General features: G+C 38.4%; 1 protein-coding gene across 3 annotated transcripts; it reads left to right on the top strand.

Annotated features, from left to right (window-relative positions):
* Positions 1-956: 956 nt before the first annotated feature.
* Positions 957-25,511, top strand: LOC112138997 (carbohydrate-responsive element-binding protein). 3 transcript variants are annotated; one of them, XM_024261695.2, is made up of 17 exons: positions 957-1,520; positions 6,159-6,265; positions 6,376-6,458; positions 6,528-6,617; positions 8,856-8,897; positions 12,651-12,825; positions 13,692-13,772; positions 18,579-18,727; positions 18,836-19,436; positions 19,533-19,606; positions 20,781-21,027; positions 21,425-21,531; positions 21,688-21,810; positions 21,933-22,060; positions 23,680-23,803; positions 24,694-24,823; positions 24,947-25,511. In XM_024261695.2, the coding sequence occupies exons 1-17, from the start codon at positions 1,174-1,176 to the stop codon at positions 25,141-25,143; spliced, it is 2,805 nt and encodes a 934-aa protein (XP_024117463.1). In that variant the 5' UTR covers positions 957-1,173; the 3' UTR covers positions 25,144-25,511. The 3 variants fall into 3 exon arrangements, with proteins under 3 accessions (XP_024117463.1, XP_024117462.1, XP_024117465.1); XM_024261694.2 differs by having other exon boundaries at positions 958-1,520; positions 20,778-21,027; XM_024261697.2 differs by having other exon boundaries at positions 1,387-1,520; positions 6,339-6,458; positions 20,778-21,027.

The following is a 25,511-nucleotide window of genomic DNA, read 5'->3' as shown; positions in this document are numbered from 1 at the left end:
TGGAACCATTTATTTTTGTTTGTTTTTAATTATTTTTTTATAAGAAATTAAATATCCAAAACTGATCAGGAGACAACATATATCGATCAAGTCAGTGATTGGATTGGGACATGTCTAGTATCAACATGGGAGGGAGGGATGGATGAGTGGATGGAAGGATGGAAGGAAGGATTGAAGGATGATGGATGGAGAAAATGCCATATGATCCAATGTGGAACAGGAAGTCTTTTATTTTGAAAGGAAGATGTGTGACCCTCAAAAGTAAAAAACAATTGACATTTTCTTTGTATATTCCTGTTTTTATTCATGGAAATAAATTTATTTTATATCAAAAGTAACATTTTCAAAAGGGTGAAATAAGACTTTGCAGCTGCTACTTGTTTTGATCAAAGGAATAGATTAAAACCACCGATTTACAGTTTTAATTTAAAATCATGAAAACGTAATTATGTTTAAAAAAGGGAAAAGAGAGCAATAAAACAATTGTATTCAGATCATTGTCTTTTTTAGGTTAATCTTTGCAAAAAAAAGTTAAAATCAATAAATGAATGTGACAACTGTTCTTCAAGAACTGCATTTGTTGCATCAGAAGTGATGCAATTCTTCCTAAAACCAACGTTGCTCCCTTTGGTTTTGGCTGCCACTAACACTGACAATGACCGTGTCATCTGCATATTGTAAAATGCCCCCAAACATGCTTTGACATATTTTTGTGAGAACTAAACAAGGACACACCCAGCTGACTGTCAGACCAGACTGGATGAACTCTGGATGTCACAACAGTTCCATCCTTTCTAAGAGGGCAGAGAGCAGGCTAGGAACTCAGCTTTGTATTGTCTGCACTTTATTTTTTATTTATATTGTACAGATCCATTAGTGCATCTTAAAGGGAAAAAAATACAACTTAAAGACTGAAAACAAAAAGTTTGTAGTTTTTTCAGATGTAAAACCCCCATGCAGAACAGTCTATTAATTATTACCCCTGTAGGGGCTTTCACTGAGGACTTTACCACCACAGGGCGCTGACACGGTGATAGTTTGCCCCCTCGCTGTGTGACAGAAGAGGCTCCTGCTCTGCTCCACAGCGGCTCCCTGGAGGGAGAGTTTCCAAACGGGGAGGACAGGGGGGGAGTGCGTAAAGGAGAAAGTTCATCCGGACCGGCAGCGCGCGCCATGGCGAGCAAAGAGCAAGGCTGTTCGGCCGGACGGGCCCCGCTGCAGGACTCGTCGGGTTCAGAGTCTGAGCCGGACGGGGTCCCCGCACGCCCCGCCGGTGCGGGCGGCGCGGCCGGCGCTCTGTCCCGCAGCCAGGTGATCCACAGCGGACACTTTATGGTGTCGTCGCCGCACAGCGACTCGGCGGCGCGCAGGAGGAGGAGCGGCGGCTCCCTGAGGTACGACTTCGACACCGTCAACGGGACGGGGTGCCACACGTACCGGTACGGGCCCCGCAGCTCCGGGAGCCTGAGCATCGACCCCACCCTGACCCGCCTGTTTGAGTGCATGTCCCTGGCTTACAGGTGGGTTCCTGCTGTCTCAGAAGTTCACATGCATTTAACAATAAACTCCAGCAAATAAGTAAGTATCTAGACCACATGTGTTAAAGTCAAGGCTCGGGGGCCGGATCCGGCCCGACGGGTAATTATACCCGGCCCTCCAGATTATTTTATTTATTAATGGCCCAATGCCATCTGTGCTCATTTCTAACTTATATACATTTTGATAAAATATATTTTTATGGAGAGTAAAATATTGAAAGTTATTTAAGGTTTAAGTAGATTTATTCTGGGATAATATGCCTGCATTTTTATTATTCTTATGTTAAAAAGTTACCGTTTTAACTTTTAAAAAATTGGAATTCTGCTAGTATTTTGGACTATTTTATCATTTACTATGGTTGTTTTAGGCTATTTTGGAGCTTAGCTAATATTTCAGCTAGATGTTAGCTGTTTAAGGCTTTTCTTTTTAGTTTTTTTGGCTGTTTTGGAGTTGGAGTAATATTTACATGCTAGATGTTTTGGCTAATTCAGGTTTTTTCATTTTTTTAAGGATATTTTGAAGTTTAGTTATTTTTCAGCTACATGCTAGCTGTTTTGGCTAATCTTAGGTTTTTGTTTGTTTGTTTGTTTTTTAGGCTAATTTTGGATTTAGCTAATATTTTAGCTAGATGTTAGCTGTTTTAGACTTTTCTTTTTAGTTTTTTTTAGGCTGTTTTGGAGTTGCAGTAATCTTTACATGCTAGCTGTTTTGGCTAATTAAGTTTTTTTCAGTTTTTAAGGATATTTTTCACTTACATGCTAGCTGTTTTGGCTAATCTTAGGTTTTTTAGGCTAATTTGGGATTTAGCTAATATTTTAGCTGGCTATCAGCTTCGGCGTTTTCAGCTATTAACTTCAGAGTTTTTAGCTATCAATTTCAGCATCTTCAGAGGCCAAGTTCAGCTTACAGCATTCACACTATTATTATCGCAGGTAATGCTACATATCTAGTTCATAATTATGTTAAACGGTTTAAAAGTTTTGAAAATTTTGTTTTAGTGTGTTCAATAAACGTTTATCCTGTTCAGCCCGCGACCTAAGGTGTGTTTTGGATTTTGGCCCCTTTTGTGATTGAGTTTGACACCCCTGATCTAGACGATCATCAATAATCCTATGCAGCTGATTTTAAAACGCTGCCACATTAGTTAGGAACATGCATTTGAGAGGTGGATCTGTATGAGCCTTGTTCCTTTAAAAAGGTCTTTGCCAAGTCAAACAGCTGATGAGCTTCTGCCTGACTGACTGGCAGCTGTGATCATGGGCCCTGCTGCAGAGGTCACTGGGGGTCAGCTTCAAGAACAGGCATTTAACTGATCTGGATTCTCATCATTGAAGGCAATCTCCATGCAAAGTCAGTGAAATTAGATACTGCAGCCAGTGGCTGTACTATTTCTCCACAGTCTGGGACTTAAAGTCCCACCTCAAACATCTTTTGATCCATTCTGTGTTCTCGGCGATCTTTTAATCATGATTATGCCGTTTTTAGCCAAAACATTTTTTTAAAAACTGTGTCATTTTGTAGGACACAGTTTCTGTAGAGTGGTAGGAGTTCATCAGAAATTCACCTGAGCCCACCACCCCTTTATTTACACTCTCTCCTGCTTTTTTTTTATCAGAAAAAAGCCACATCAACGTGCTAAAAACCCTGAAAACACACTTTAATCTTTATATTTGAAAACTGGGTTTTTAGCATCATCTTGTAGCTTTTTTCCCATGATGGGAGACATTTATTAAAAAATACAGTAAGATTAAAACAATGTTTCTGATGATTTCTTTATTCAAATTGTGATAAATCAGGACCAGATAAAAAAAATTGTTTGAAAAAGCTTGTAGTTGTTATGTGGAAACTACTAACAGCAGGTCTCAAGCTCCCTGTTCTGCTCCATTCTGATCATATATGTATATCCTTGTTTCTACAGTCCATGATTCTGATGGATCCACAAATAGATCCAGGTACGATTGTTTTCCTGGTCTGAGCTGGAATTTTACTCACATCTGTACGACTAGATAGTAGGGGTGTGCACTGGCAATAGTCTAACGATACGATATATATCCCAATACGTGTCTCAAGATACAATATGTATCGCGATATGTCCCAAGACAGAACAATTTTTCACTTTTCTTATTAAAAGAACCACTTAGAAAAAAACTCTACTTCAATATTGATACATTATTCATTGTAATAAAATGGTAAAGTTATTTTATTTAATGACTATGTATTTAACCCTAGCTGGTTCAGTGAGATCTTGGTGTTTTGGTTGCGGTGTAGAGCTACTTAACCCTAGTGCACTATCGTCAAGTGACTTTCACCCGAGAAAATTATTTACATGATTTTCAACATATTGCATTTTTCTGAGTGTCATGGGTCTCTGGGTAAAGTCTCAAATGTCCCAGGAATGGGTGAACCAAAGGCCAAGTCTCCAGTATCATTATTATTTTTTGTTTTTTAGGATTTTTTTTCTCAAATTCTTAATTATTTAGTAAATTTCAAGCATATTTAAGGATCTTCTTCTGTTTTTATTTTCTATTTTGTCATGTATACAGTTAAAATAGAAGAAAAAAACTCTAATTTGTCATGTGTTGTCATATTTTGAAGACATTTTTATGAGAAATACTTTTCATTGGGTATATTATATCGGGTAAAAATTACCTGGCAAAAGTGATGGTGCAGCTTTTTATAAATGTGTTCAAGGGTTAAAACGGCTCTGTGTGCTGTGCTGCCAACTAAAGTTTAAGGTGGAAAGTAAAAATAAATGACGCTCATAAATAATTAACTAAATATCATCTTGTCAGCATTTTAAATCAATACAAGTATTGCCAAATGAAATATTGTGATGTGTTGGTGAATTGATTTTGTTTTTCCTACACCCCTACTGGATGGTTCCAATATTTCTCGCCATTTTTGTTGCACCACTAATGCTAACCCTGGGTTGTGAGGGTCTGTAGGCTAGTATGAGAGAGTGTAAACAAAGGGATGATGGGAAATGAGTGCAGGCTTACTTTCCGGCCAGAACTCAGAGGTGAATTTCTCTTGAACTCCTGCCGTTCTGCAGAAACTGCTTACTAAAAAGCAGCAAAGGATTTTTGATATTGGCTAAAAATGACATAGTAATAATTTAAAGACCACTGGGAATGCTTTTGCAATAGATCAAAAGATGATCGCAGTGGGCCGTTGGTCCCTGTAGAACCAATTCGTCAGAGATTTCCTCCTGAATTTGGGAGGACAGAATAGCTAGCTAGTTGTCTTGAATTTCATCCTACTTAACCCTTGTGAGATCAGACATGCTTTCTGTGCCAGATTGACAAACACATTGACTAACTTCCAATAATGCCGGTTGAAGAATGGGATGAATCTACAGCAGTGTGCGACCAGAGGAGGAGGAGCCAAGCTGTTGTAGCTCCTACTTAGGCAACAAATAAACATTTTAACTGATATTTTTTCCATGTTTCCGATAAACCCAAACATATAATACAATGAAACCCATATAATAGGGTTGGGGTTAGGGTTAGACAGTCATCTCTGGTACTCGTCCCACAAATGCATCTTCATGAAGAGGCACAATTTGAAAGTGTAAAATAAAGGGGTTTTACAAAAAAAAAAAAACAGTCACCAAAAGTACTAATAAAAGTATATGTATGTTGAGTCTCCCTTCATGAATGACTGATAAGGCCGTGGATGTGTTGTCAACCTCTTACACAACAGCCTGGAAAATCCTCAGTAACAGCTGGACTTTGATTCTGTTTGGCAGGAACGGAAAGATTAAAGTAAAACTGAGAGAAACAAAAAGTATGTCATGTTAGGGTTGTTTCCAGAACATAAAATAACTGTGCCAACATGTGTCTCTTTTACAAATACATTAAAAGCTCAAAAATGTAATATAGTTCTGATAAAAGATGGAACTGTTTGTTACTGCTCTCCTGTCCAGAGTTTGTCAAAAGTGCCACTCCGATCATCTTTTAAAATTGTTCCCAGCGAACTTTTTATAATGTCAGTGCTGTTTTTAGTAAAAAAAAATGTGTATTTTTCTTTCTGAAGAGCAATTGTAGTTTATTAGATTTCTCCTCTGAGTTGTTGGGGAGACCATTGGCTCTGAACAATCCCGCCCCCTTTCCCCTCTCCATCACTGAGAGCTCTCTATTCGTGTGTTCTTCTGCTATCTTTATCAAACACAGTTTTTTCATCTACTGCAAAGTCACAAGTATTTGAATAAATAAATACTCAGAAATGCAATTTTAAGCTTTATTTTTTCAACACGTCTTTCAACATCAGAAAAACTGCACAAAAACATGTTAAAAACACAATTTTCATCAGAGTGGGTCTTTAAAGCAGTGGAGATGAGTAACTTATTTTTTTTCTCTTTTTACTAATATGTAGTTTTCCTTTTTAATGTCATGCAGCAACACGGCTTCCTAGCAACTCGCCAAGTACTTTACATTAGGAGCTCTCACATCAGCGCTAAGCAGGCAAGCAGGGGTTTAGAAAAGCAGGCAAACAGTGCGGTGGTGTACATTGATGAGTTGCCATTAGTCAAAACCAGGACAGGTTTCCAGGATTTTCTTTCCTGTTTAGTCTATTTACGGCTCTATTTGACCTTTCTCCTCTTTTTTTTCTTCCCACAGTGGTAAGATAGTGTCTCCCAAATGGAAGTCTTTCAAGGGGCTTCGTTTGCTTTGGAGGGACAAGATCCGTTTAAACAATGCAATCTGGAGAGCGTGGTTCATTCAATGTGCGTCCACAGCTCTACGCTTTCTGCTGCTGATTATGAGATGAAGAAATCAAATATAAAATCATGATCGCAGCCGTGCATTTGGTGTTTTCTCTGTCTTATGTGCTCAGATGTGGAGAGAAGGAAGAACTTGGTGTGTGGGTTTGTCACCCCGCTGGAGGGCTCAGAGGCCGAGGCTCACCGGAAGCCTGAAGTGAGTGATTTTCCTGAATAAGCTCTTGTTTTTGTAGGGTTTCTTAACCTTTGATTGACCCTGAAACAGGCAATCATATTGGAGGGCAGCTACTGGAAGAGGAGGATTGAAGTGGTGATCAAAGAGTACCACAAGTGGAGGATTTATTACAAGAAGAGGGTAAGAACTCGTTTATAGACACAGCCCACATTCAGCATGGAGGGATTGATGAATAGTTATTTAGGTTTTTGTGCAACTCTCATTTTCGGACCTTAAATCTGTCTCATGTGTGATGCCACCTACAAAATCCAAGTGAGGGATAACATATTTTTGTCTTTCCACTTTTACAAATTCATGCATGTTTGAGATTAAATAAGGGTGTTGCAGAGACTCGACACACAGGTTGAGTAAAAGCAGCTCCTCCTTTGGTAAGGGTTGGGGTTGACCATCATCTTGCCATGAAAAGCACTTTGGTCATTGCTGAAAGGCTTTTATTTATTGCATGCCAGAGATATTTGTCAAAAACAGCTTTTATTTGCTTTAAAATGTGTTTCACACAAGAGAGAATTATAGGAAAGGACGCAACATCAACTGTACACATCGAAAGACCTTAAAAGATCAGTGGATTCAAAGTCTTCAAAGGAAACTGGTCCTTCAAAGTTTCATGAAGTGCAAACACCCTATTAGAATAGTTTTCTTTAAATTTCATTTGCTTGAGAAATCTATTATTTTATTTTTATTTTTTAAGTGTGTGTATGATATATTTTTTGTAATAAGCAAAAAGACAAGAATATACAATGGTGGACCTTAAACCTGATTATGATTTGCCTTCTAAAGAAAAAAAATGAGAAAACTTGAAATCATTGCTAAAATCTTTTGGAAAGCAACAGTTTTTAGAAACCTCTGATTTGGAGATTCGTACCTTCCACTAGTTGTTCTCAGCAAGAAAATGAGCTGAGAGGAGCTGTAGCATTTTTTTGTGTCCTGCTGCAGGAGTCCTGGACTGCAAATGTTTTCCCAATTCTCCTTATTTCTGTGCAAACATTTAGCTCTGCCACATACTTAAAAACTCATCAAAATTTGCACATACCTAGTACTCGGTAAAAATGAACTTGGAGCTTAGTAAAAGATCCCCCAAAAAAAAAAAAAAAAAAAAAGAAAAAATGGTCACGTCACAGTAAGTGAATGAATGGAGCCAAAATCTCTTATGGGGCTAAAAATACTTCAAAATCCACTAATAAAATCATTTCCTTTGGGAAATTTGTATCTATTACTTGATGGGCACAGGACCTACTGCTTGGCAGCCATTGTGTTATACAGTATGAATTTAGTTGACTTTTACATTTTCGCACAATATGAGAGAAGACAGCTTTTGTTCGAGCAATCGTCACACTAAGACGCTAGCAGCGTACATCGACAACCAAAGTTTTGTTGAACTTTGACATCTAGAAGAGGCTGGAATCTTGAATCACCTTTAGTACCTGCTACAATTCTAAACTTCTCCGAAGGATTTTGATTTATTGCCTCTTAACTTCTCAAACATCACTGGGAAGCTACTTGGGAAAAATGTTGCAAATAAAGTTTTTAGATTTTGAACGGCGTAATCAGTGTGGCAAGCTTGGACAACTGGTGTTTCCCTGTTACTTGCATATTTTTGACCTGAATACTTTGAACATTTATTGCAGCTCAAGCTGAAGGAAACAATATGACATACAATGTGAACATATTAGTATCGTGGGCGTGGCTAACAAAAGTTGGTAAGAAAATCCAAAAGTTGACTTCATTTGAACCTGAATCAGTGAGAACAGATGTCTGCCCTTGACTAGTTGGGGTCTGACATGAGAGAAAAGAAACAAAGACAAAACAATAAAACATCTGCTGTAGGAAAAAAAAAAACAGAGACTTTTTAGGTAATAGACATCAGCAGCAGCATCACTCATAAAAACTATAAACATACTTGGAGAATTAAGATCTCTGAATGAGAAAAGGTGTGGAAAAGACTTTTATGTCTTTGAGAAATGATTTAAATGAAAAACGTTTGCCATCATAGATATATTAAGTTTCTTCACCACAGAAAAATAATTTTCTACAGAATTGTTTAACATTATACGTAAAAAGTATCGGTCCAAGTACAGATCCATGTGGTACGCCAAGACAGAATTGTTTTGTCGTGGTAAAGTGTGCTTGACCTCAGTCTAATATATTGGATTTTTCTTTATTTTAGCCAGTAAATAAAGGTCAAACGATGCTAAACACACACACGTTGTTAGGTCAATCATTTCATTCCAGTTAATCAAAGTATTTAAAGCAAATATCTCATCTTTGATTCTGTTAAAACCGATTAAAGATCTGCTATTCCTAAATGGTTTGTTCATAGCTAAAAAGCTTTGATTTCTGTTTTTATTTTTTGTCTTGCAGCTCCAGAAAAAGAAGGATGATATTCTTTCAATGCTACATGAAGTAGGTGAAATCTTTTCTCAGACGTGTTTCGGGGTGTCTTTCTGTAGGTTTTGGAAACTCTCCAGGGCTGATATTGATCCTGACTTTAGAAAGCTGAAGTCGGCCCATTGACCCAGTCCACAACCAGTGTGGGTTGGTGACCTCGAACACTCTCTGCATCTGAAGGCAGTTGTAGTCAATATCAAAGTCCTCTCTGAGACTATTTTTAGTGTGTATGCGAAGCCTTTTTTGGTGTGCCAGGAGGGATAAGAGAAGACAGGGAAAAAAACGAAAACGTGTGCTCACCAGAGTGAGTGCGTCACAGCCTGATATTTGTAGGTAATTGACACACATTTATTACCAACAGCAACAATACATCTGTTCACGTTTTTATCTTTATTCAATGTAAGTAGCAGCAAAATTTAATGCCATTCATTCAAATCTGACCTATTTCCAGCTGAGATGAGCAGCAAAGTAGCAGCGAGTTTTACAGTGACGCCAAAAGAGGTAGAACAAAAGAAAGGAGGGAGGGGACAGGGGAAGCACTGCATTTATGATCGCATTAACCTCAGAATCTGACGCTGGGTTAGCCTGCTGCCCACCGTTTGTCTGCTGTTTCTTTTCACTTTACAAGCAGTTGTTTACAGTTTGTCTGAGCTTGATTGAGTTTTGAATATTTTTTTTTTCCTTAAAATTTATTCTAATTCATTATTCTAATTTCTTGAGGTGGATTTACAAGGTCTTTTTGAACATAATGTGTAAATTGGTGTAAACTGAGGAATCCAGTAGTTTTTTCTGTATGTGTCTTATATGGATGGATAGATAGATAGATAGATAGATAGATAGATAGATAGATAGATAGATAGATAGATAGATAGATAGATAGATAGATGGATGGATGGATGGATGGATGGATGGATGGATGGATGGATGGATGGATGGATGGATGGATGGATGGATGGATGGATGGATAGATAGAAAAGTACAAAGATTCAGTTTAACCTCGCAAAGCTCAGTACATAAAATAATTAACAAGAAATTCGAGAATTTTTTATGAAATGTTTTTTTTTCTTGAATAAATCCACAAAACATTTTTGCAATATAATTTTTATGAGATATAGATGGTTGGGATACGTTTTTGCTCACTACAATGTTAGTTTAAGATGCAGTGGGGGGGAAAAAAAGCAAATTTTCAACCCAGAATCTCAGATTTGATGTAAATGTCTTATAAAAACTAATTCTTAACAAATGTTGAATTTTTTTCAATACAGCAGGTTGTCATTCATAAAAAAGATGAACAATATTTCAGCCATTCCTACCATAAAGTTGGGAAAATTAGCTAAACTTTTTCCCTCCAAAAGTGTTTTTGAGATTTTATGGAGGCAGCCATTTTGAAATGACCATGAAAAACCTGCCCCTAGTGGAAAGATGATGAACTACAAGGTAGAAGACATACCCGATGATAATGGATTGGAAATCCAGTGACAGCGTGACAGACTTGTGACATTACTATGCATTGAGTCTTCCTGAGTGATGAATGGAGGAGGTCTGATTAAGTGCGAAAAGAACCACAAAAAGGGACGCAATGTTTTGTAATCGACTTCAAAAACGTTGACCACAAAATAATCCGATGGAGAGGAATCATCACAGGACAGGAATCGCAATTCAATAGACAGAGATCAGGCTGGTAACCATGAACTGTATGCTAAAGTGGATGCTAGCAACTCGCGAGTAGCATGCTAGTTTGGTTCTTCGATGTATGTTTTAATTAGTTTGATGTTGTAAAACATGGCAGATGTTATTCGAACCTATTTACGTTCAACCAGCACAAAAACTTATGGAAATTCATGTGGGAAACACCTAATATGTGCAGCCAAGATGCACAATGCTCATTGCTGTGCTAGCAAAGTAGCACGTACTTTGAGAGCATAAATCTTGTTGTTGGTCGCACTTTTTTTTTTTGTAAAGAAAGTGTAAGTGAGTTCGCACACAATTTTCGAAATACATGTCGTCACTTTGGAGCTTCTTTCTTGGTCATCCTGACCAGAGGAAGCCCAGCTAGAATATACAACGTTCACTTTCTGCTCAGTGACATAAAAACCCCACAGAGCTATTGTCAGGGAGGGAACTGTGGCCCAAAACTTTAACCTGCCACCCCATTTACTGCCTTACTCTCAAAGTACTATAAAATCGTCTATTTGAAGGTAAATTTTAAATGCAATTGAGATGAATTTACAATGTATGTAATCCAAAAATAATAAAAGTTGTAGTTTCATTTGAAAATGTGGTAAAAAATCACAGATATTTAGAAACTGTTAATTTGTCAGCATTGCCTTACCTGTAACAATAGAATGTGCAATTCTTGCTCTATTTACAGATTAATCATTATAGATAATAAATATTTAAATATACCATAGGGTCAATCATTTAAGCTTTAATTCGAGCCATGTTTTTTCAAAACATCCGTTAAGAAATGAGGGAGCTAGCCTGATTTTTGTGGTTGACGTCGGCCTGTCCTCCACTGAAACAGCATCGTTCTGCTGCCATGACTCAATGCATAGCCATGGCGCCTGCACGTCTCTGTCTATAGCAGCAAAAAGGAAAGTGCCAATCCAGTAATATATATCAATGAATAGACCACATAATGGGTTTTTAAGGGGGGGTTGGATCTTGCTAATGAGATAGGGCTCTCAGAAATTAGTTAATCAAATTAATATTTGTTGTTGTACTTATCAAATTCGCAGGGAATGACAGATTTTTTCTTTCAACTTCTTAGTTTTAGCATTTATTTTATGTTTGAGATGTTTTTTTTATTTTTAATTGGAGGCATTATGTAAACATTTTTTTAATTTTAGATTTAAGTTATACATGTGATCCATAAAAAAAAAAAAAACAAGCTGAACTAAAACAAAAAAAAGACCTTTTATTTTAAGAGGGGAAAATCTCCATGGAGTTTGGGCGTTAAACCAATGTTTGCCTCCATCATGTTTCCTCTTATGAGAACACATTTTCTCAGCTTTTTGTATTTTATTCTGTGATCCTTAGCAAAAAGCAAATGCTCTCTTTTTCTAAGTAAGAAATGTTAAAGCTCACAGGTTTATTTCCAGGCTGAACAGCAACCGGTTGTGGCTGGGACCTCAGGTCTTCCTGTTTGCCCACATGTGTGTGACTAAACCAGAATTAGGTCACGGACAAAAGGCTGCCTCTTTTATTGAAACAGTGAGACATCAAAATAAAGACACATAATGATAACCTGGTAGGGGCTTGTGTTTTTGAACAATACGTCAAAATGACTTTTTCAATATGCAGCTACACACACACACGTGCATGCAAACACAGCAATCTTCCAAGAGGGGATGTCGTCTGCTCAGACGTAATCAAAACAATTTCCGGCTCAATCTGGACTTCCCTATAAGAAGGGCTCCAGGTTTATGGGGAAGGGAAAAGACAGCAAGGAATATCCCAGTGAAAAGGCGAGAGAGAGGTTGAAGAGCTGCATTTTCTGTGAGTTTTTTTTATTTCATTTATTTAATAAGTATTGAATCGAAAATACTTACAGAAAAATGTAATTGTTTCATTTGCATTTTATAAAAAAAATAAATATAAAAAAAAAAATCTAGATCTAAGGTCTACTATTTATAGTAGTCAAACAGCATCAATGTGATCCACTTCAGATGCACCTGTTTGTGTATGGCGCCCTCTCATGGCCAAAATAGGCACAGATTTTGTCTCCCCACAAGTCCCTTGAGGTGTTTTTGCTTTGTTATTTCTTAGGGTCAGATCTGCCAGTCCAAGCTGGACAGAAGAACGAGTCAGATTTACCAGGAGCCAGAGGCCGCCCCAGTGGAGGCACATATGTTTGACTTGGACTGCCTTCTGTCTGACATCTCTGACACCCTGTTCACCATGACACAGAAACCATGTCCTTGGAGCAGCGAGCGGCACAATAGTGGGTAGTCAACTCTTCTGGGCTCTAACTGTGTTTTTAAGTCTTAGTTGGAGAAACTAATGATTTCAAATAATGCAGAGAGGTGAAGGTGAAGCTGGAAACAGAGTTGTCTCAGAAACTTCAAAAAGTTGTTTGGATGACAAATCATTTCTATTATAATTCTGTGCCGAGCTGCAGTTTTCTAAGCTCTCCCATCAAAGTTTATCTTTAAATGTTCAAAATGATTTGGTTCTGTCTTTCTCATTAAACAGGATTTTGAAGCCCTTCTTTTAGTTTTTAAAATTCGGAATTCCTCATGTCTGAATTATAACATATGATAAAATATAAGGACATGATAGAAAAAGTTACAGCTGCAAAAAAAGAAAAAAAAGTAAATTTATAAGAAATTCAAATAAAAAACAAATGAGATAAAATTAATAAGCAATTAAATTCATTTTAGAAAAAAAAATACTAAGAAGTGAACAACAGGTTGTGAATACCCTAAACAGGAACACTTCCTTTGGGTCAGTGGCTTCTAAATCTTTCTTTAGTAGCTTTAACAGAAGTTTGTTGTTCACTTCTGGATGATGTTGTTCACATCCTTAGGAAAAGTTGACATCCTCTTATGTGGTGTTGCTTTACTTTCTTTATTAGTATTAGTATTAGTTTATACTTTTAATTGAGGCCCTTTTTAAAGCAAATTATCAGTTGTGTTTTGTTTAATTTTCTCTGAGAGTGATCTTTTTCAGGCGTCTGCTGCCACATTAATTGATCGTTTCCTGTTCGTTGAAGTTTGTTTAAATGTTTCAATGCATCCATGCGATGTTCCAAATTTGGAGATTTTCTTTGAAGCATGAATTCAAACTGTGTGCCTTCTCTGTGTTTAGCTTACACCAGCAATGCAGACATGATCCAGCCAGGCCTGACTCCTCTACAGCCCAACCTGGATGACTTCATGGATATCCCAGGTATGCTCCGCCCACATTCCATTTGCTTTCCAAATTTTAGTTTTATTTCTGAAAAAAATAACTTTTTACCTCATCTTGGTTAAGCATTGAATAGCCTTCATTCCTTTCCCTCTCAGCTGCACTTGTGCTTAATGCGTGTTAACCAGTTTTGGAGTAAAAGAAGGAACCTTTGGTTTAGTTTTCCATGTGAAGCTGTTCACTTTGAGCAACAATGGAGAATTTTTCTTATGAAATTCTCTAATAGTCTGCATAGCAGAACGATTTAGCAGTATTCCAGGCTAAGCTCCAGGTTATTTGAAAAGTATAAGGTTTTCTGGTTAACATATAACTGAAGGTTCAGGAGAAGCAAACTTATGCTTTTATAATTGACTGCACATCCCATGATGATCAAAGTGGCAAATTCTAAGGATTAGCAATCAGTTACATCAATGTATTACTTGGTAACAGATGTAAACAGGGCTGTTTTATATTTGCCACCTTTAAAATACATATTTTTGTTATTGTTGTCAAATGCATGTAGAAATATTTGGAGGTATTCTTAGCTAACACTTGAATTGACCTAAATTTTATTGTTTTTGCAACACGTGTTACAAACAGGAAGGCAGACGGCTGGGTCCATATGCAGCAGGTTTATTGGACATATGAGTTGACAGAGCAGGAGTCGGACACAAAACTTTAGGTTAAGGGAGGGTCGTGCAGGGAGATGTCAATCGCGAGCATAGAAGTTTCAGGGACTTTGGATATTGTAGTTTAGGCGTGGGTCAGGGCAGGCGGCAGACAGACAGAGTCAGAGCAGAACCGGTCAGGAAAACAGAATGTCAGGTCAGAATAGTAGCGCTCAGTAATGCAGGCAATTCGGCACAAACAATACTTCGCACTGAGTGAGGTTTGGTGCACCTCTTAAGACTCAGGTGGATGATTATCAAAGGGATTCAGGTGAACAGCATCCGGGGATACACGCTGAGGCAGCTGGGAGATACAGTGAGTCACTAGTCCTGGGATGGCTTTCGCCGGTGACTAGAGGAGAGACAGAGTTCTGACTCCTGACAGCTTTTTTGTTGGTTTTGTTTAGTTTTTTGTCTAAACGCGTTTTATTAGTGTTTGTGTTCAGAAATCTAGCCTGCCTGGGACAATGGGTCACAATTTGAGGGGCCTCTGGTCACATACAAAATGGTGCCCAAAATCTGTAGCTAGAAGTGAAAACTTTTGCCTCCTTAGCTGGAAATTTCCTAAACTTTAGGAATCCCTTTCAAAAATGTATATTTTAAAAAATATTTCAGAACTACCAGCTTTTAAACTTTTAAGTGCAAATAAACTGTAACTATCTGGCAGTTTAGTGTGAAAGATGAGCTTAAAATAAAAGAGAACGTTAATCGTTTTTTTTCTGTCAAGTCAATAATAACACATGTTCAAATTTGTAAAACTACACCTGTTTACAATGGAACTTTTTCTATGTGAATTAGTTGATCACATGGAGTTACGGAATATCAAAAGGAAAAAAAGGTAGAAAGCTTAAAACGGGGAGTTCCGGTAGAGGACTTCCGGCTAATGATTTCGAGCACCATATTTTTTCTCTGTGGCCAGATTCTCTTGCACAATTTGGAGCAGGCGGGCAGCCTGTTCCGCACTGTTCTGATATCAAATCAGATTCAATTCAATCCAATTCAGTTCAATTCAATCAAGATGATTTCATTTTTCTGGTAGAAACTTTCCTTGCTGGTGGAACTCGGAGCAGAGATACTAAATCATCAGAAAAATCAAAGTAACACAGATACACTTAATAAAATATGGACACTATATACTCAGACATGCTGAAACAACAAAATTAAAAGTTAATTGTGCTCCCTTTTTGATGGCTGTGAGAGATGCAGAGCTGTTTGTTCTCACAGAGCTGTCATTAGCTGTATGACTCTTTAGCTTTTTTTACCCGAGAAGTAAATTAACTTCTGCCAGGGTAATATAACTAATATATATTTTGCTACCTTCAAATAGAAACAACAAGTGTTGTCTCCTGAAGAGGAAAACTTGTTGTTCTGGTGTGTATTTTCAGCTGAGGTGCTGTACTGGGTTCTGAAGCTCTTGCCAACTGTGTAAGGAGGCTTTGTTTTGTGCAGACTGTTTATCAAATTCAGTCACTACAGATGTGAAGAAATGTTTTTAATCCCAGAGGTCTGCCTGCCACAGTCAGCTGCATGATTTTATTTTCAGGATTTGACGCTTAATTTATGGACACTTAAACCTGTTTGACATTTTCAATGTGTGGTTTAGTCTTTTATTTTGAAATATCCAGTAGCTGGCTTAGCCTTTTCGTGCTAATTTGACCAACTGAATTTATTTAAATGAGAATGTTCTGTCTCATTTAAAAACATTTACAGTGAAGGTTTTTTTTTTAACCCTTTAACACCCGAAGCATCAGCGGTGACACTTAAACACAAAATCTTTAATTCACTGTAACTTTTCAACCCTTAACACGATCAACATCAGTCCAGCAGGTTCTGAAGGTTAGGTTCTCCTTCAGAACCTGCTGGACTGACATTGATCAGTGCTGCTTGAGAGGCTGTACCTCTCAAATGACCTCCAGACTGTTCTTAAATACATTTAAGGACTTTTCTCAGAATGTTTAGGAATCCAGATCAGAGTGTTGCACATGAAAGGGCATTTTTGAGAAATTCTTCACATTGTTAATACCAAAATACTTTTAAACAACGCTGTACTTTGGTACACTTTTGTGTGCACTCAATTCTGTATTTGATATTGAAGTGTTTTCTGAAGCTTCTGGGAAGCCTGATGCTCGCTCACCAGAGAGCAAACTAATAACTGAAATCGATCCACTTAATTCCACCTAGTTTTCAAACTGAGTGTTTCAACTAAATGAAAACATACAAGAATGTTGAAAAAAACTGGCCTCTCCTGGTGCTAAAATAGTATTTTGCCTTGAGCTGTTTTTTATTTTCAAAGAGTTGCTCATCTGGGTAAATCCTCAAACATTCTCCCTTTTTCTGTGCAGTAATTTGATCAAAAGTTGATGTATTTTATGAGTTTCTATCATTCATGTAGAAACAGGAGCTACAAATGCCTGATTTTCTTTCTTTTCTAATATTATCAAGCAATATCTTTAGGGTGTTCTGTACGGTGGCCCTTAAGTGCATATCACAGACAAATCACTTGACGCATTTTAAAGATTACAACAGCAATTAAAAAACAAAACAAATACTAAAAATACAGTTTTACATTTTCAAAAACAAAAGTTCCAGAAACCAAAACTTAAAAAACATTTCAGAAAACAAAATTAATTTCCAGAAAACAAAATGAAATGTAAAAATACGAAACACAAAGAGAAATCGTAAAAGACAGACATTATAGGACGTCCATTATTGGATAATGACATTTTTTATTTTTATGATTTATTAACCTTTATTAAACCAGGAAGTCCCACTGAGATTAAGAAATCCCTTTTACAAGGGAATCCTGGCCAAGAGGTGACAAAAAACATGTTAATGAATACAACATTTCATTTAAAAACAGTTACAAATAAAACAAAATTTCTCTCATGCTTTCAACTTGGATTTAAACTCATTTAACGGGAGTTCTGAAAGTTTCCATTCCATCTGTAGCATGTGGAGGGGAGAGCAAATGCAAAAGCCTTTCTTTCAAACTCAGTGCAGGCAAATGGAACCGACAGTGACAAATAGTCATTAGTCAATAACTAGACATTTTTCCATCATTTCAATTGAAGGTTATTTGACATGAAGTGATACTGGATATCATCATCCAGTCAGTGATGACCCATAATACCTTTTTTTTCCCAGTTTCTCATTGTATTTCATTTTTCTAACATTTCATTTTCCATCCATTTTCTAAACCCATTTTATCATTTACCGGGTTATGAGGCTGCAGGGACCTAACATACATTACATTTTTTTTACTGAGAATTACTTTTGTTTTCCTAAATGTTTTTTTCACTTTTGTTTTTTGTTTTCTGAAATTTAGCTTTGTTTTCTACAATGTAATGCTTTTTTTAATTTTTGGTTGTACAGTCACAGCTATAACCCTGTGACTGTTATGATAACGTTACTATTATTATAGACTCACTTAGAAAATAATGGTGTTTTTAACAAGTTTTTCTGATGATGGAGGACATATATTGAGAAAATTAAACTTAGAAATGCATTTCTGAGTATTTCTTTGTTCAAATCGTTGTGAATCTGGAGAAGATGAACAAGGCTGATAGAAAAAAAGGGCGATAAGCTCCTTGCTCCGCTCCATTCTGATGTCTCCACCTGTAGACAAATAGATTCATGAACGTCTTCATTTTTCTCATCTGAGCTGATATCTGGTTTAGAACTGTACCGCTGGACAGCTACAATGTTGATTGCCATTGTTGTTTCATTCTGCTGGTAATGTTTGGCTGGGGTAGTGACGGGCTAGTGGGAGAGAGTGTAAACAAAGGGATGATGGGAAATGGGGGCAGACCAACAGTCCCGTCCACAATTTCGATGTGAATTTCTAATGAACTCCTGTGGAAACTCTGTCCTCGAAGATGACAGGTTTTTGGATTTTAGTTAAAAACAGCATAATCATAATGAAAAGACCACAAGGAATGGTTTAAAAATACATCAAACAAAGATCATAGAGGGACTTTAATCGTTTTACACATATGTATGTATGTCCTTGAAAAATATTAGTTTTCACTATTTTCAGGTTTGATAAATTCCTGATTTGTGTCTGTCTTGTGATTTTAATGTTGTCTGTCAGTTCTGTCCGTTCCTTCAAAGTCTGACGACATGTAATGTGTTGTTTTCACAGATATCTTCACAAACTATCGGGGTCAGTCCAGCCAGCAGGCTGCTTTTGCAGACTACAGCTATTTTGAGAGCTCACCCAGCACGTTTGTTCCTGGTCCCCCCACTGTGCCAACAACTCCTCAGCTGCTTATCGATACCCAGCTGGCTCAGGTTGCACTGGCGTTAGCATGCGCTCTAACTACATGTTATCAGACGAATTACTTCAGATTTTTCCAGTTATGTCTCTGTTTTTAAATCTGTAAAATGTCTATTTTCCAGCCCGCTTTGACGTCTAATAATCTGTCCCAGTCTTCGACATCCAACACCGGGTCAGACCAGACCAGGCCGAGCCCGGATTGCATCGAATACCATGCATCCACCATTGTGTCAGGAGCTATGCCATACAGTCATCCATCGTACCACAATGCACCTGTTACTATATCATTCACTGCAAACACTGATCAGCCGGCCTCTGCAAGCATTCCCTTTCTGCATCCACTGCCATGCCTCAAGTTTGGCTACCACCCATCAACTACTGCCACATCCTCTGTCATCACTCACACCGCCTCCACCATGGGCTCTCAGGCCTCACAGCACCAGGTTCAGGGTTACTCTCAAGCCAGGGGCTCGAACACCCACTCTCACAGTTACTCAGCTGGCACGCCTGAGCTTCTCCATGCACCACTTCCTGCGGCCACAACAGCCCACTGCTTCTCAGTCCCAGAGCAGATGACCGTTTCAGGGGTCAGAGGGAAGCACAAGCAAAAGACAGGAGGAGTGAGGACAGCTGCAGCCTCGGCCGTGCTGCCAGGATCCCAGCCCACGGCCCCCATGCCCACTAGCTGCCTCGCTAAGCTGCTGTCTTCAACTGCACACGAACGTGAGTCACTTCCAGTCTCCCATAAGAGACTCTGAAAAAGTAAAGTAATACTTTAAAACACTCACTAAGCAGACAACAATGCTTATTTGCTTTCAGGAAAACCAACACTTGGATTTAAAACAAATCTGTTGACAAGCAAAGGTCAGAGGTCAACATCCACCAGTTCTTTGGTAAGCCAGCTCTAAAAATTAAGTTGTTGAGCCATTTGTATAGTAAATCAGCAACAAATGTGATTTTTTTTTTAGAAGTAAGCTAATAGAATAATAGCTAACAGTCAATTCATGTAGCTGTAAAACCTTATTGAATTTTTTGGCAAAGCACAAACACTAGAAGGGAAACATTTTCTGAACATTGGGTGTGACTTGAGCATAAAAAATTAAATAAATAAAAATCAAATGGGTTGTAACCACTAAATCCACCTTTGCTAGCTTTTTAGCTTTGCTTGGTCAATCTTCTTAGCTCAGCTCCAAGAGCCACGCCCCCTCAGAGGAGATTTTGGAAACAGAGGCTTCAGATCAACATGAAACGTGGGTTTTTAAGACATTTAGGTTGTGGGATTTTGGTTAAAAATGTCATAATTATAATTAAAAAACTTCTGAGAAAGTTGTTTGAAATAAAAAAAATTGTGATGGTGAACTTTAATACTTTATTAGGAACGCAAAAATGTATCTGTTTCTCTAGTTTACAAAATGATAATTATATGAAATAGTCATTTTAAATTATTATTTTTTTACAATGAAAAACAAATTATATGGATTCGGTTATGGAGTCAGTATTGCTCTAGCAACGGTAACAGGGTGGTGCAAATAGGAAAGTGGCCAATCACACGCAGATTTCCATGTTGTTTTTTTTACACAAACTCGGGCAGCAGTTTTTACGCGAGCCCATAGGACTACAGGAGTGCTCATGGAGACAGATTTGTGTCTGTGGAACGTTCACTGCACGCTTGGAGTTTGATATATGCTTGTGGGTGACTTTTGGCGGAAATTTAACACCATAATCAGAGTCAGATGAACCAGAAGATCAGGTCAGGATGAGAATGCTCAGGGATGCAGGCAGAGTGGTACAAACAAGACTTCGCACTGAGCAGAGCTCCATGCTCTGAGTAAATACTGCTGGGAGTGACTACAGATGAAAGCTGGCTGTGGGGCTTCTGGCAGAGACAGCAGAGGCAGTGCTAGTACTCAGGTGATGGATCCCGCTGATGGCCAGAGGGGGAGACAAGGAACTGGATGGATGGAAAATGTCTACTAAAATATGACCCCTTCATTGTGCTCATTACTGAATTACTTTTTTACTATTTTACTGAGAGGAAATTGACTTTTTTTTTCTGTTACTCAGCAGGCGAGCATCGGTTCCCACATCGGTGGTGTTTCGTCACAGATGGAGCCTGGAGCTGGTTGGCCTGCAGCTCTGTCTCCTCTGCATAGCCAAAGTGCCAACCTTGGCCACACTCCGCCTCACGCGGGCACCACCAGAGGGTCTGCGGTGTCTGCCCTGCTAACCCATGGAGAACCCCACCTTCTCATTCCCAAGATGGAGAAACTGTCACCTGTTCAACTACACAGCACAGACAGGAGCAGCTTGAACGGTACGCCGTCTAGGCCCCAATTTTGTTGCTAAAACTCCAAAACATCTCAGCTATGGACCCTATTTTTTCTGCTGAATTATTATCACATTTGAGAGGAAAGTTAATTTTTCCACTCTACCAAAGCATATGGAGGAATTCATTTTAATGAGTACAGAAAAACAATTACAGCAGCTGTTTGGGTAAGTTAATGTAAACAGTAAATTGCACACTTCACAGTGAGACTGCTCTATGAAACATAGATGTTTACTGTGCAGCAACTGGAGTGAATAATTTCAGAAATCAAAACACTATTTATCAACAAAATAAATATATTAGTCTTTTTAAGCCTAAAGAATCTGAGAAACGCTTTTAGCTACTTATAGAAATGCATACTAAAAAGGGTTTTTGTTTCTTTTAGTTTGTTTTTCTGGCCAAATATCTCCACCGAATCCGGGAGAGAAAGCCTCCAATTCCGAGTTTCCACAGTCGGCCTTCTCAGGACATGGAAAGATAGAAGCAAGTAAGGTAGGGCACAACATTCTAACAATACAGCAACAAACGTGATTTTCTTCCATCCAAGTCTTTGCTGTTAAACTGAATATTTAGAACCCTTTTGGTTTTATGTAAATCCAGTTAGGATTTGTGATTTACATGCATGTTTCTGTGCTCTGCGGTTTGCAGCACACAGAGACCAGGAGGATCACTCACATCTCAGCGGAGCAGAAAAGACGCTTCAACATCAAACTGGGATTTGACACCCTGCACAGCCTCGTCACGACCCTCAGCTCCCAGCCAAGCATAAAGGTGAAAGACGTGCAGGTGGTGGGCATCAGGGAGCCAAACCAGAGATCTGTTCACACACCGCAGATGTTGGATACAGCATTTAGAAAGCATCATGTGACTGACATATTACAATATCTCTTCAGATCAGTAAAGCCACCACCCTGCAGAAGACGGCCGAATACATCAGCAAGATGCAACAAGAGAGAGCCCAGCTGCAGGATGAGGCCCAGAGACTCCGAGAGGAGATCCAGAACCTGAACTCTGCCATCAAGTGAGAGCTTTGTCCTTGCTTCATTTCAGTTGACGATCCACTCAGATGAAAATGGTGTTTTTAACATGCTCTTGTGACATTTTTCTGATTATGGAGGACATGCAGAGGGGCAACAAAGTATTTAGTCAGCCAGAAATTGTCCAAGCTCTCCCACTTATAAAGATGAGAGAGGCCTGTAATTTTCATCAGAGATTTGCCTCAATTATGAGAGACAAAATGAGGAAAAAAGTCCAGAAAATCACATTGTCTGATTTTTAAAGAATTTATTTGTAAATTATGGTGGAAAATAAGTATTTAGTCAATAACAAAAGTTCATCTCAGTACTTTATTTACTCTTTGTTGGCAATTCTGTAAGTCTTCAAAAGGTTTTCACAAGCTGTTGTTGGTGTTTTGGTCCATTCCTCCATGCAGATCTCCTCTAGAGCAGTGATGTTTTGGGGCTGTCGCTCGGCAACACAGACTTTCAACTCCTTCCATAGATTTTCTATGGAGTTGAGTCCATTTTGACCTCACGGGGTGAGGTTTTGCAAGGAGCTCCAGATAGATTGAGATGATCAGTAGTCTTTTATGTCTTCCATTTTCTAATAATTGTTCCCACAGTTGATTTCTTCACACCAAGCTGCTTACCTATATCACTTTCAGTCCTCCCAGCCTGGTGCAGGTCAACAATTTGGTTTCTGGTGTCCTTAGACAGCTCTTTGGCCTTGGCCATAGTGGAGTTTGGGGTGTGACTGTTTGAGGTTGTAGACAGGTGTCTTTAATATAGATAACAAGTTCCAACAGGTGCTTTTAATACAGATAACGAGTGGGGGACTGTATTTTTGCTCTTGCAGAAGAAGTTACAGGAAAACTTGCTTGTTTGTAGGTGACCAAATACTTATTTTTCACAATAATTTACAAATATTTTTTAAATTCAATTCAATGTGATTTTCTCTATTTTTTTTCTCATTTTGTCTCTAATAGAGAACAATTGATAGCTGACTAAATGCTTTTTTGCCCTACTGTATATGAAGAAAATTGAGCACTTGATTGGATTTCTGAGGATTTTTCTTTGTTCAAATTGTTGTGAGCAATCGGGAAAATGCCATTAGAAAAGGCTTTTAAGTGTAATGTAGAAGCTACAACAACAGGCAACAAGCTCCCTGCTCCACTCCATTCTGATGGATCCTCTTGTGGATCACTAGATCCATGAACGTCTGAGCTGAAATCTGGAGTAAAACTGTACACCTGGATAGTTCCAGTATTGCTCGCTTTTTTTTGTTTCATTGGTAATGTGAGGTTGAGGCTGTGAGGGGCTGTAAGCTAGTGGCAGAAAGTGTAAACAAAGAGAAGATGGGAAGGGGGCGGGCTTATTCTACGCCAACAGTCCACAACTTCTAATGAATTCCTGCCGTTCTGCAGAAACTATGTCCAAGAAAATGAAAGTTTATTTGGTTTTGGCCAAAAAACGGCATAATCGTAATAAAAAGACCACTGGGAATGCTTTGGTAATAGATCAAAAGATGGTTGGAGTGGGAATTTAAAGCTTCAGAGTAATTGGATTGTTTTGCTTTGCTGCCTCTGCTTCAGTCCAGGTCAAAATTGTGCTCTGCTCTGTTGACTCAGCTCTCTTCCTGCAGTGCCTGCCAGCAGCAGCTTCCAGCCACCGGCGTTCCCATCACACGGCAGCGCTTCGACTACATGAGGCAGAAGTTCAGAGAGTACGTCCGGGCCCAGACTCTGCAAAACTGGAGGTTCTGGATTGTATCCTCTAATGTGAACATTCATAAACTAGTTTTAAACTTGTGAAAATTGACATGTGATTTAATCTATAATCAGATTTCTTTTTTATTCATCTTCTCCTGCAGCCCTGAGTGTGGATGGAGAGAATGCAATAGTTGTCTGCAGTTTAATCACTTTTTTCAGACTTTAGAGGAATATCAAATCCTCATATGTCTCTGAGCCTTTTGCCTTGAATATAAATGAACCAATTAAACCAAATTTTATGCAACTTCTGGTACTTGGAAAGAAATCTGCTATTTTTGTCTGGTTTCTAATGAAATGGAAATGTCCGTGTCTGGGCTTTGAAGAGATCCAATCATGTTTTCAATCTGAAGTTTTATTCTTGAATAAAAACATATTTTAGTCTGGAGATTAACAACCAGATTTAGTCATACATGATGCAATGTGTTACATTACTTTGTAATCATTGGTTTTATATGTGAAACAACTGGTTAATTGAGCAAAACGTTCATAAAAAATAACCAAAAAATTGTTTTACCTTTAAAAATGTGTGTAAAATAGAGATTCTGATGAAAAAAATACACATTTAAGTTTAAAAAAGGGATTAATGAACACAAGTGAGGGTAACCCTTGCAGTTTATTACAGCAGTAGTAATCTTCACACTGAAGGCCCACTCCAATCATCTTTTGATCTATTCTCAGTGTCCTTGTGCAATTTTTTAGCCTAAAATAAAAAATCTGATGTTTTGTTGGACATAGTTTGTTCAGAGTGGCAAAAATTCATTCAAAAAATGCCTCTTGAGTTGTGAATTGTTGGTTCGGAGTAACCCCTCCTTCTTCCCCTCACTGTTGCTTTAATTTATTTTTCATCATGTGTGGTTCATCACATTCTTCCTTAATTCAGTGCTCAGTTCAGCATCATCATTGAGCCCCTGTTTGAGTCTTACAATGGAATGGTGTCCACTGCCAGTGTTGAGGATCTGTGCCGGTCCACTCTGTCCTGGCTGGATCAGCACTGTTCCCTGCCCTCTCTGAGACCCAGTGAGTCTGTTATAGCTACCACAAAAATCTGAAACCGCATTTCTTCAACATTCCTTCGTTATGACTGTTTTCTGTTCAAATTTCACATGTAAAAGTTGATTTTTTTTCCCGTTGTGCCCTCAGTGGTTCTGAGTTCACTCCGCCTCCTGTGTACCACCACCGCCATTCTGACAGACCCAAGCCTCCTGCCGGAACAGGCCACAGTTGCCGTCAGCCAGGGTGACCCCTCTGTCACCACTGACCACTCCTTACAACCCGCCCCCCCGGCAGTAGAACACACCCATGCTGACGCCTTGAAAACTGGATGGAAGCTCACTTGAAGAACCAGGACTAATACAGCTCAGCAGCTTCAAGACTGTTAAGAACTTATGGTCATTATTCAAATCAAACTCATCAACATAAAGAGGGTAGTCTAGTACATCATATATCGTGCTTACACTTGCTTAACTCTACATAAATGGACATTGTCAACCCAGAAATTCCATTTGCTTGTCAGTGTTTTACCCAAGTTATAAACATCTTTATTTTTTATTTGTAATCTAAGCAATGTGGGGAGTTTGCAGATCTGTCTGTGAAGTTTTTATACCCTAACTGTCCATAACGATGGTTTAAAACTTTTATACCAACACAATTAAGAGTGAAGTATGTCAAACCTTGCAATTTTCTAAACAAATTGTTGTATTTGCTT

The sequence above is a fragment of the Oryzias melastigma genome, linkage group LG14 (genome assembly GCF_002922805.2).
Source record: "Oryzias melastigma strain HK-1 linkage group LG14, ASM292280v2, whole genome shotgun sequence".
Lineage (NCBI taxonomy): Eukaryota > Metazoa > Chordata > Actinopteri > Beloniformes > Adrianichthyidae > Oryzias > Oryzias melastigma.
The sequence above is the reverse complement of the archived record's forward strand: the minus strand, read 5'-3'. Positions and strand labels throughout refer to the sequence as shown.